The sequence below is a fragment of the Protopterus annectens genome, chromosome 5.part1 (assembly GCF_019279795.1).
Source record: "Protopterus annectens isolate FY-2018-M chromosome 5.part1, PAN1.0, whole genome shotgun sequence".
In the NCBI taxonomy this organism is placed as follows: Eukaryota; Metazoa; Chordata; order Ceratodontiformes; family Protopteridae; genus Protopterus; species Protopterus annectens.
In genome coordinates, this window is record NC_056736.1 from 626,155,701 (window position 1) to 626,169,212 (window position 13,512).

The 13,512-nt window shown below is 38.2% G+C and overlaps 1 protein-coding gene across 1 annotated transcript in view; it reads right to left on the reverse strand.

Annotated features, from left to right (window-relative positions):
- Positions 1–13,512, reverse strand: part of LOC122803568 (WD repeat-containing protein 49-like) — a 1,120,011-nt gene that overhangs the window by 797,754 nt on the left and 308,745 nt on the right. Inside the window, exon 10 of the mRNA XM_044073240.1 lies at positions 9,054–9,100. Coding sequence (XP_043929175.1) covers positions 9,054–9,100 — 47 coding nt within the window. The remainder of the gene's footprint in view (positions 1–9,053; positions 9,101–13,512) is intronic.

Here is a 13,512-nt window from a genome sequence, read left to right on the forward strand (position 1 = left end):
CCAAGCAGAATCACAGCCAAAACTCCAAGTTCACCAAAAGGGACTTTGAATGAATCTCTCACGTCTCTCATGTGATAATAAACATTCTGAAAAGCACAACAAAAATGACGGGTGTGGTAAACACTGATATGTAGTCGGTCAGCAACATCATGATGGGCATCACCTTGGGCATGCTCCTGTGTCCAAGCAAAGACATTTATGCCAAATGCTGATCAACTCAAAATGCTGATAAACTCAACCAATGGACCCATCAAGGAGGGTCCTGGATGTTACATCCGTTAGTTTCACACTCACACTTTTCCAGATGGATGCATGAACAATCGGACATGCATGAAATGGAGTCTCTGTGCCTGACACAAACAACACAAGCATAGACGTAGGCTCAGCCTTGAGATTCACACTGCTGCTTCAGTACAAGTTAAATGGTACGTTATGCCTTAAACCACCCTCCCCTGCATAGGCCGAATGGACTGATGTACAACAGACTGGAAGTATAATGAAATGGTAAGCAAATATTGTGCTAATGGGTCAATTATGGTTTGTTTCACAGCACAAAACTTAAAACTTTCAATATTTCAGTGCAGACTACTAACAACTTAAGAATCCCCACTGGGGCTATTCAAAAGTCTCCTAACAGTTAAACCTGGTTCACAAATGTAAGAACCAAACCACTGATTAAAAAATGCTGCAGTGTACTGCTTACTTTCTAAAAAATCTTGTTTAACAATTAATTTCATTTTCAGTTATAGTCCTTATGTTCAAGTTACTAGTGATTTTGGGAAAAAATAAAATTATCAGAAAAAAATGAAAATAATGTTCGTTTGATTTTTTTTTTTGTTTCATAGTATACTCAGTTTTTCTCTTTGATCATGTCCACAAAATGATACCAAAGTAGGTACTTATCAATGATTTAAACACACCTGTAAAACATTCTGGGTTAGCAAAATCAATCAATCAATAAATAGCTTCTTTAGAAGAACAACAAGCAGCTTTTGACTTACATTGTGATTTTACATGTATTTGGTCAGTTTCACAGTGGTCATAGCACATGTGATCAATGAATAAATGGTCAAGCACATCTAATCTAATATAATGTATCAGACATGCCCCCCCCCCCCCAGTGTTAAAGCCTGTCCTAGACTTGTGCGAGTATTTCAAGGGTAGAGTTTGGAATATTCGTCCCTTCAATGCCCATGTCAAAACCAGTCTCAGAACTTTGAAGAGTGGCGTTTTGATGAATGGAATTGTGACATTTTGTGGTTTTGTATAGTTCTGCTTGATTAATTTTAATATACTCATAATCACATACATTGACTTTCAATGTAAGGTATTCCACCTGTAAGACATACATGATGGCTCATCTTTCTAGAAAGTAAGAAAGTCATATTGATGCATTCAGCATCAAAATCTAAGTGTACATCAGAGTGTAAAGTGTGTGTGCTTTATCTTTAAGAAGCATGCGATGCTGTGCACGCACATATAAATTCCAGACACGTGCAATCCCTAGTGCCGTTTTGTAGAAGCAGCCAGAGAATAAGTATGCATGATAGCAGTTGTTAGTTTGTATATAAGTTACTTAAATTATAGTCAGTAAGCCTCTGTAGTGATGTGTTTGTATGAAATAAAGCTGCTTGAACAGAACCCACGAAGACTCATTTATTCATGTCCTAACATGAAAGTGACATGGTGCCAGAACCGGGATGGAAGAGAGAAGAATATTCAGAGCCATGAGATGTAAAGACGACAGCGAAGGTAAAACCGAGAGAAAAGAGCATAAACGTAACCAGAAAGAATCAAAGGTAATGGGAACTAACGAGAATTATTTACTTAATGCGAAAGACGAAAAAAGAGGCATTACAAGGGCACAAGCCACATTATCAGGCAAGCAGAAAGTACAGAAACGTTTGTTAATTAAAGAAAATTTTTAAGATAAAATTTGATGAAACGATTAACAGTAAACCAAAAAACGAGTATGTTTAAAGCAAAATGAGTGTGCTTAGGGCAAAGTTGGGTATGTTTAGAGTAAAATGAACACAAGAGAAATACATTGGGCATGAATAAGGGCTTAAACAAGCAAAACAAATATAATAAGAAAAGAAAAGGGCATGTTAAGCAAAAATAAAGCAAGGTGACTATGTGTTTTGGCAAAGTGCTGTGTTTGAGCATAACTGCAACTTCATATTGTATCAAGGGTGTAACTAAAGCTATTCGAAGTGTGTCAGAGTATGTAAAAGTGCTTACAGTGTGTGCTTATTATTGTGTGTGTATTTCAAAGAGCTCATGGTGTGCAAAGTGCAACTATTTTGTGTAATCCAGTCAAACTATAGCTATTTCAAAAAGTTATTGTGCTGGGTGTGTCTATTTGCAAAGTGCCTCCATTACAGAATGCTTCTTGTACTGTAAAAAAGAGTTGTCTAGCAAGGTACTGTCATTTTGGGGACATTTCAGTGTGCTGTATGCAGTTATTCGGAAAGCGCAATTACTTTGAAAGTTATTGAGTTTTGGGCAACGGATGTTCGATTTATTCATATTGTGCAATTGCTTACTGCTTCTTACACTGATAAGAGGTGTTTCTTGTAAAAGACAACATGACAAGAGTATTACAGTGCTTGTGAATTAATCAGTTCCATCGTACAGTTCTCGAATGTTTCTTAAAGTGATGACTTTAACAAGTGATGGTGCAAGACTGTAGCATTTCTGCCTCTATCGATAGAATTCCGAGAGTATAACACGTGATGGTGATAAATAAATAACTTTAGCATTTCTGCCATTACCAATAAGATTCCAAAAGTATAGCAAGTGATGGTGTATTACTTTAGCATTTCTGCCTTTACCAATAAAATTCCGAAAGTATTGAAAAGTCCAATAAGTTTATTTTGTAAAGTTCAGCAAAGTATCGAAAAGCTTGAGAAGTTTATTTTTGCAAAGTCCAGTTATTCAAAAGTACTACGTGTTTGTTCATTCTCATAAATCTGATATGTCCAACGAAAGTAAAAGTTCAGAGCACGAAGGCATTGGACAAGTACTATGTATGCCAGAAACTTATGCATATGTGCAAATGTGTATATTCATGCTTATTTGCAAGACCCTTCACTGGTACGTGTTAATATGGCAGATGGATTTCAAAAACCCCTACCTCTTGTGCTTGATCAAAATATTGCAGAGAACTGGAGAATATTTGAGCAAGAGTACGATATTTTCATAAAAGCAGCTTATGCTGATAGAGATGTATGCACCAGGGCATTCATTTTGCTAAACCTAGCAGGGTCTGAGGCCATAGAAAGAGAGCATTCATTTGTGTATGCACCTGCAGTGTATGAAGGAGATGGTGCAGACCACCATATTATTGTACAAGCTAATCAAAGAAAGACCCTGAGTGTTTGAAGTGCAAATTCAGAAAAATGTGCAACCCCCAGATGAATATTACATTAGAGAGGTATTTGTTTTACACAAGAAATCAGAAACTAGGAAAACATTTGCAGCTTATATAACTCACTTGAGAAACAGAGCTAAAATGGGTTGGTTTGGTGATCTAAAAGATGAGTTGATAAAGGACAAGCTTGTATGTGGTACTGATAGTGCTGCTGTGAGAAAGATTTTACTTCGTGACAATGATCTAGATTTATCAAATCCATGAGGTGACAGAAAGACATACAAGTATGTTTGTAAGTGACAAGAGCATGGTTTCAGTTGGTTCAAGAGGAAACATAGATAGTATGCAACATGTGGCAAATAAGAACAGGCCTAAGTACGTGGCAGCTACAGGATTTCCAAAGAAGCCATGGGGTTTTCTAGAAAGTTCCAGGAAAAGTGTGAGCTCCAACACCAGCTCAGTGCAACATAAACATGAATCAGCAAAACACAAATGTAGTTTTATTGTTAACTGTAGCAATTGTGGTGCAAATCATGAGACTAAAAGAGAGAAGTGCTTAACATTTGATCGGCAAAAATGAAATCATTATCAAAAGTTTTGCAAATCAAGTAAGCCTCACACAGTTATAAAGAAAGGTCACACAAAGAAGCAAGTTGCTCAAGTAGAGCCGAAACAGTCAACTTTCCATGTAGATGGTATAGCAGTGATTGGTGAAAGAGATGATGCAGTAAACTTATTAACAAGAAGTGAAGTGTTTTGTAATGTCCAGATCAACAGAGCTCAAGGTGGACACTGGGTCAAAGTGTAATGTTATATCAGCAGACACATTTGCAAGAGTGAGAACTAACAAACAACGCAATGCAACCAGCAGTGCAAGACTTGTTGCTTATGGAGGTGAAGAAATTCAAACTGAAGGTTCAGTGATGCTTTCATGTTATCTGGCTGAGAACTGTTACAACTTGTTATTCTATGTAGTCCAAAGACCAGTGAAATCTTTATTGGGTCTCAAAGATAGTTTAAAAATTAATCTGCTTTCTTTTGCTAAAGAAGTTCATCATGTGAGTGCAGTTCTGACTTCCAATTTCTCCAAAGCCATTTTCTCAGAGTATGCTGATGTTTTCAGTGACAAATTGGGCAAGCTTCCAGTTGTATATTTCATGAAGTCAGACGCAGAGATCACTCCAGTAGTCAGACCAGCAAGAACAGTTCCGATAGCTATGCAAGATAAAGTTAAAGCCCAGATGGATAAAATGGTACAGCAAGGTGTGATTTGTCCAGTCACAAAACCTACTGAATGGTTGTCGTCCATGGTAGCCGCTCACAAAAAAGACTCAGATGAAATTGGAATATGCATTGACCCTAGAGATTTGAACAAAGCATTAAAGAGACCGTATCATCCAATGCGTACAGTTGAAAAAGTTGCAGTTCTAATACCAAATGCCACTGTATTTTCTGTTTTGGATGCAAGGGGTTCATTTTGGCAAGTGTTGCTTGACTGCAAATCCTCATTTCTAACTACTTTTGGTACTCCATTTGGCAGATACAGATTCCTAAGGATGCCATCTGGAATAAATTCTGCAAGGGAAGTTTTTCAGCATGCAGTGGAACAAATTTTTTCAGGTTATCCTTGTGCCATAATAGTACATGATCTATTACTTGGAGGCAATGGTGAAGCAGAGTATAACACAAACCTCAAGAAAGTTCTAGACAGAGCACGTGAAGGGAACTTAAAGCTCAATCCTCTGAAGTGCAAATTCAGACTTTCAGAAGTTACATACATAGGACATTTGTTTATGAGTACAGTCTTGAGACCTAACCCGACAAAGCAAGCAGCTATTCTACAGATGTCAGTGTCAGACAATGTACAAGATTTACAGTGTTTCTTGGGCATGGTCAACTATTTAGAAAAATTTATACCAGACTTCAGTGAGTTGACAACACCTTTAAGACAGCTAACATGCAAAAATGTTGAATGGTCATGGTTGGAACATCATCAGAAGGCATTTGAATACCTTAAGCAGAAAATTAACACCCCACCTATGTTAAGGTACTATGATGTCAACAAACCAGTTATTCTTTCCTGTGATGCTTCAAATTTCGGCCTAGGTACAGTTATACTTCAAGAGGGCAGACCAGTAGCCTATGCATCTAGAACATTAACCCAAACTGAGATGCAGTATGCTCAGATTGAAAAAGAGTTTTTGGCTTTAGTATTTGCATGTTCCAAGTTTTATGATTATATTTATGGTCGAACTATTCATATTGAAACTGATAATCAACCTCTAGTTGCTATTCTAAAGAAGCCTTTGCAGTCTGCTCCAGCGAGATTACAAAGAATGATGCTCAAATTACAAAAGTACACTTTCAACTTGGTCTGCACTGAAGGCAAATTGCTCTGTCTGGCTGATACCTTATCCTGATTGCCTAGAAATACAACAGAACAGCTTGATGCGGAGGCTTACGACTTTGATGTGATGTCAGTATGTACTTTTTCCACCACTAGACTAGATGAGTTAAGAGATCACACTCAGACTGATCCAATTTCACAGAAGCTCAATCACTACATTAATGCCGGATGGCCATCAAAGCAATCTAGTGTATCACCTGAGGTGCAAGTGTATTTTCCTTACAGAGATGACTTGTTGATGGAAGATGGTATTATTTTCAAAGGTCCTAAAATTGTTGTTCCTGCTTCCTTACAACAAGAATATATTCAGATTTTAGTCACCTAGGATCCACATCCACTAAGAGATGAGCAAGAGAATTGGTATTTTGGCCTTCATTATTAAAAGACATTGATAGAGTTCTTTCTTCTTGTTCAGTATGCAACAGTACTAGACCACATTTGCAAAGAGAACCCTTTCAGCTAATTCCAATTCCTGAACTACCTTGGTCTACTGTAGCAACTGATATGAGTGGAACAATCAACACTACTTGGTTTTTAGTAGACTCTTATTCGAATTAGTTTGAGATTGATCTACTACCAAACTTAACCTCTACTACCAAACTTAACCTCAACTACTGTTATTACTAAGTTGAAACATCATTTTTCATGGTAGTCCACACATACTTTTTCTGACAATGGTAGTCAATTCACTAGCCAGTTGTTTCAGAAATTTGCAAAAGAATGGGACTTTGTACATATAACTAGTAGTCCTGAATATCCTCAATCCAATGGTCTAGCTGAATGTGCAGTACAGATTGCAAAGCAGTTACTTGAAAAGTCAAAGCGTGACAATACCGATGTATTCTTGAATTTGCTTAATCTCAGAAACACACCCTGTGATGATATTCTTGGCTCACCTGCTAAAAGAAAAGAAAAACACTCAATCAGTCCTGGATAAAGTGCCTTTCAGAATAAACATAGAAAAATCCAAAAATAGCTGAAAAAGGCAACACAGAGAAAGTAGATGGATAATACGCTTGCAAGCACATAAAATGAGTGGACTGAATGATAAGATGACATTAAAATCTTTTTTATCAGCCAGACCACATGCACATTAGTCGCTTTAAAAAGAATTTTAATTTTCACAGCTTTATGTGAATGATTTTTAGACATATGCATACGTACATATTGTTTTTGTTAGTTGATAGAATGAACTACACTATATATATATATTTTTTTTAATTTTATTTAAATATAAAAATGTATGTATTTTTTATGACATTTATAAATATATGTATTACATTAATATTTATACATTGAATGCACGTGTGTCTTAAAAGTATGATGCATGCTTTATATATGTATATATTTCGAAGAATGTTGTTCATAAAGCATGTCTTTTTAAATTTTAAATTTTAACATGATGTCATAGTTGTTTCTGTTTAAACATAGGCCAGAAGGGTTTGAATTCACTATTTATGGTTGTCAGTTATTGGTTTTTACTTAAAGTCTGATGAAACGTTGTGATAACGTGAAAGCGCTCACTGTCTTTATAATCAATTGGATTAAAAGTTCTTTTTATAGGATTATCTGCTTTGGTGTTGCCTTTTTCAGCTATTTTTGGATTTCACCTGCTAAAAGACTACTTTCCAGGCAAACTAGAACTATGCTACCTATTTCTTCAAGTTTGTTATAGCCTAAACCTAAGAACAATAAAACTATCAAGGCTCAATTGTTTAAGAAGCATACTATCTAGAAATCTAGTTACAACAGATCGAGCAGATTATTTCGTCCATTGAGGGAAGTTGAGACGGTACGAATCCAGACAAAAGATTTTGACTGAATAGGACAGACTACAGGCATTTATGGCAAGCCAATATCCTATTTGGTGGATTCTGAGGGTGTGAAGTATAGAAGGAATCGCAGCCATCTTCTTCCTGTATCAGAATCATCATCATTGCAGTCACAACATTGTATCTGTGATGCAAACTCTAAGTTAAAGAATGAGTCAGACACTGTTTCTAGAACAGAATGTGTGCAAGTCTGATTCTGTTCCAGAAAATGATTTAGACATTCCGCACTCCAACCATTTTGCGGAAACTGTCCCAGTTGCTAATTCTAATTCCCAGTTTTATGTCACACAATATGGACAAGTATCTATGCCTAGTGTGAAATACACAGCAATGTGGACGTGATTGTATATACATGTGTACTTAGTATTGTATAGTGCATGTTTATAGATTACCTGTGATTTCTGCACACCAGATAATCTCATGACAAATTGCATGATCTATTTCTCAAAGAGGGAGGCTGTAGATCAGAGTGAAAAGTGTGCGTGCTTTATCGTTAAGAAGCGTGCGAGGCTGTACGGGCATGTATAAATTCCAGACACGTGTAATCCCTAGTGCCATTTTGTAGTAGCAGCCAGAGAGTAAGCATGCATGATCGTAGTTGTTAGTTTGTATATGTTACTTAAGTTATAGTCAGTAAGCCTGTATAGTGATGTATTTGTATGAAAAAAAGCTGCTTGAACAGAACTCACAAAGACTTGTTTATTCATGTCCTAACACAAAAGCGGCACTAAGTAACCTATATATTAATTTAGGTAGTGTGGGTTCATTCTTTCACAATATTGTGACAGTAGTTTACAATTCCAAGAAAAACATCAGGTGACCACCATCCTCATCAAGAAAACAAAATTTAAATGCTCATACGTTTTCATTGAAATCTGTATAGCAGTGCTGTATATAGTAAGGGGTTATACCCAACTTCAAGGCTGTGTTACATTTGCTTCACAATTTAAGATTTAATATGGTATTATTTCTTTCTTGTCCAATGTCTAAACTCTTGTGTCTCTACTCCTAACAGCTTTGTCAGATTAGGTTTACTGTATTTACACTTCTTTACTGTGAAATAGTACTACAGAACAGCAAGGACACTGCTGACATTTCTTGTGAAGCGAACACTTCTGATACAGGCAGTTACTATCCATTCTCAGCATGCACAGTGGTGGGAGGCACAAACAGCAGGTGGGAGTGTTAGCTATTGCTGGGGAAGGTGGACAATTGCAGCTGGCTTTGACTGCTGCACGGGAGAAATTATCAAGGTATGAATAATTTGAGTGGTGATGTTTAAAAGATTCATCAGCTCAGTTTTTGAAATTGCATTTTTCTCTATTGCAGCTGTAACATTATCTTTTTGCTACAAACTATGAAAAAAACACTGTACAATCTTCATTATCAGCAAAAATAAATCATTCTGTAATAAGTAATATATATATAAATATATACGTACCTTAGTGTTTCACCCACAGAGGTCAGCTGGAGAATATTTACACAACCCTATGAAAAAGAAACAAAAATGGACATTTAACAAGTGTATGCTACAAGAACAACCAAACACATCTATGGCATTAGAATAAATCTAAGTCCCATTGTACAGACTCAAATCATACACTTTAGTATAAACATCACAGTGACTCATTCCATATTACAAGGGACACATAATCTACCTCTGTCCCCTACTACAGTACCACTAAAATACTACAAATTCACAGTGTCCTTAATTTACAACATTTCAGTCTCTGGCACTGACACACCATGATCCCTCTGCTTAACTTCTGATTTGTATTAATATTCTACTGGAAAGCTCTTCTTTTTATTGACATCTTTATGGTATAGTAGTCACTTCTCATGCATACAGCTTGCTTAACCTCTTCTACATGTAAAACTTTTATCATAGTACATGAACATGATTTTACTCCCAAAATGCTTCTCTCCTTCCTTATTTCCAGGAATGAGGCCTACAACAGGCTTGGGCATACTCTCCTTTACCTTCCACTCCTGTAGGGCACAAATTCTGAGTCTCATAACTCTCTGTTCTTTTTCTGGTGCAGATTCTGAGCCATTTTTATTTTCTTTACCAAAGTACTTTTGTTACATGCTCAAACTGATTTTATTAAAATGCACTTTACTTGTTAACTAGACAAGTGACATGACATAAACAACAAGTCAGCGGTAAAAACAGTTTTTTAGTAACTAATTAACCAGTCAGTTTCTGAAGGTGGGAAAAAGTTGGAATACCTTGGGGAAAAAAAAAACGATAAAGTTGAAAGGAGAATATGCAGACTCTGCAGAGATGCTAACCAGAGGTCTGTCGTGAACTTTGAATCCTGTAGTTATGAGGCAGAAACCTTAATAACTGAGCCAATCTGCTGTCAGATGAGTGACAGTCCTGGTATCATATTACTTCTATTTGAAATAACCCTAAAACTAACTTCGGGAATAATGCTTGCTCCCTTCATCACCACTCGTTTTATATAACTATTTTGGTCTTCTTTCTGTTGCTGAATTCCTGTGCTTTCCCCGCCATTATTTTATGTACTCCTGAATTTGTGTACCAAAGTACCAGACTCTGGACTTCAAGCTGAATGATAACTGTAATATTAATGACTGCGCCTCTGTTCTTTTAGATATATTTTCATTTTTCCCTGATGTTTTAAGTCCCAAATATACTGCTGATCTTTATGACATCTGTAATAAGGTATATATTTTTTTCAAAATCACCAACATACAAGGTTTTCACAAAGTGGATATAGCCACATCCCATCTGAATCCACCTGCCACTTTTCTATTCAAGATGACCTTAAAAAAATCTACAACTTAGGATCTAGGATTCCTTTATGCACTCTCTCTGACACCTCTGCTCAAAGCTTTACTGATAAAGATAAAATAGAAATTGTAAGTATAATTCTTATATATCTAAGAACTTCACACTGGTTAAGGTAACCATGGTTCTTTACTTCTGCATCACATGAGACAAAGTTTGCCACTTCAAGAGAATCTTTGGACTCACTGAGAGAGCAATGTAAGCTATTCCAACTGGAAAGAATTCCAGCATTGCAAGTGTTGGTCTGTAAATTCTCCTACACTATTTTCACAGATATAAAGCCTTGATTTCAGACAATTTTATTAACCAGGTTCATAGGTTCATAGGTTCATACTAGGCTATCTGCCCTGGGGCAATTATAAGCCTAGCCCGATTCTGTATGGCTTAAGCCACCCCTTGATTTGAGTATACTGTGCCCTTTTTAAGGTTTAGTTTACTATGCCTCTGTCTAATAGTGACACGGGAGTAATCCCTGGGACAAACCTACGATCCCCCATCCACTTATCGAGATTCTTCTTGAAGAGATTCAGTGAGGTGCTCTGCCTCACATGAACTGGAATTCTATTCCAGAGCGAAGGGAGCCTCTGGGTTATGAACCTGTCCCACCAGCAAGTTCTATTTATTTCTGTGCTGAGGTTCAAGTCCCTCGGTGTGGCTCTAAGGGATTTAGATTTACTGAGGTGGAGCATGTCCATTAATTCTGGATTTGACATAGCTTTGTATGTCAGGCATAGATCGCCTCGAAGTAGGCGGTATGCAACTGAGTAGAGCTGGAGTTTTTTTAACCGAGCAGCATATGGCATCTGTTTGAGAACCTTGATCCTCTTGGTGAGATACTTTTGGGGTCTTTCTAATTGCTGCAGGTGTCGGGTAAGGTACATCCCAAAAGGGGCATTGTATTCTATGATGGGCCTGATGAGGGATGAATAAAGGGCACGATTACCTCTCTTGATCTAGATGTGAAACCCTTTGTGATGAGGTGGGCTATGTAGAAGGTCTTTCTAACCACTTTGGCAATGTGGTTTTCAAAGGAGAGATTGCTATCAACTTGGGTCCCCAGGTCCCTAATAACTTTCTCTGTACTTAATGGGTTTCCGCCTATGTGGTAATTTGTGGGCACATTGTTTTTGCCAAAGGGTATGACTATACATTTTTTGGCATTTAGCTTTAAACCATGGCGCTGGCACCAGTTATCTGTCTCTGTGAGACCTTTTTGAAGGATGTTTGTGTCAGCTGGAGAGTTGATTATGGCGCCCAGTCTGCAGTCGTCTGCGAACTTGGTGAGCCATAGTCCTCCCACGTTTGCCTGTACCTCGGAAAAGTATATACCGAACAAGAGTGGTCCCAGGACAGAACCCTGTGGGATGCCACTTGTGACGGTTTCGAGTCTGACATGGCTCCAGCAACTCTCACTCTGTGGGTTCTGTCTTTGAGCCAGTTTGCGACCCATCTTGTGACATAGGGGTTTATATTTAAGCTGGATAGCTTATCTATGATGCCAGTGGGGTATTGTGTCAAATGCCTTTGCAAGGTCCAGATAGGCTGTGTGGACTACCTTCCCTTCATCTATGGCTTTGGTGACTGTTTAAGAAGTCAACCAGGTTCAAAAGGCAGGATCTGCCCTTGACAAAGCCGAACTGGGTAGGATCTAGTGTCTGTAGGTCCCCAATGTCTTTGTTTATGAGCTCCATGATGATCCTCTCCATAGCCTTGCAGACTAAGCTAGTCAGGCTTATGGGGCGATAGTTTCCAGGGTCCGTAGAGGCTCCACCTTTGTGGAGTGGGACCACTGTTGCTGTACGCCATTCTGTGTGATTAGTTACTCAACCTCCACTAAAATAAAAGAATAAAGGGGAAAACTCTGCCTACCATCAGGGTGGGATCCAGCACAAGGTGACCTATGCAGCTGACTGGAGCCAGATGCTATATGGGAGACCCCATAAATGTTGGTACTAATGGAAAACAGCACTGTAAAGATGTAATTTGCTGCACACATAAGCCGTTTCACGGCCTGCTTTCTGATTCCAGTGTTCAAAAAAAGCAGTAAAGCATAAGAATGCAGCAAGTCCAACTATTCTGACGGCTTTTGCATTATAACAGTGAACTGCAAAATACACCCTAGCAAAGACAAATATCACTAGTTGCGAAACACACCTCCAGTCTCTAGCTACAAGATGTTATGGAGGCTGCTAAGAAGTTTAAGTCTCTCTTGTTTACCAAATTACCCACCCCCACCTTACATCAGCCAGTCACTGATTTTCAGTATTCTGCACAAGAGCAGGAGTCGCCTACAATTTGACATCACACTGGTCTGATGGGTATGTGGCTCATGCAGGAACTTTAAAGCACTACTTGTGTTTCCAGGGTATTTATTATGAATGTGGACAGATCTACATGTGGACTGGGCTGATGCTGTTACAGCAGTTAGAAAAAGAAGTTATGTCTTACCATAATATTCCATCTGTGTTTTTGATCTTCGTTCATTCATTACTGATAGGTTATTGGTTCCATCCTCGGAAGCGAGCCGGCCTTATAGCAAGCTTGCATCAGCCAAAAACTCTCAAGCCAAGGTCCTACCCACAATGCTCTGCTCCCTGTTACCTCATATTGAGTTTGCAAGTTGATTAGACAAAAGTAGAGGCTACCTCTGGTCATAACAGATCTACAAGAATGGAGAAAGGACCATATGAAATTCACCAGGGACCTCCGGAGGGGGAAGGAGGGTGGGAAGTAGTGAATGAATGAAGATCAACAACACAGATGGAATGTTATGGTAAGACATAACTTCTTTATCTGATGTTATTAATCTTTATTCATTCCTTACTGATGGGACAGAGTCCCTAGCTACCTGTATCCCTGGGCAGCCCTCCTGAGCACCATGGAACCAAATGAAGCTCTTCCTCTGGAGGCCAAATCCAATTTGTAATGCAGTATAAAGGTATGGGGGTTGACCAAGTCACAGCTGAGCAAATGTCATTGAGGGCGGCCCTAGCATGGAAAGTTGCTGAAGTTGCCATTGACCTTGTAGAATGGGCGTTTACTTTGTAAGGCAAGGTGATGTTGCTCTTGTCATAGATGAAGGTAA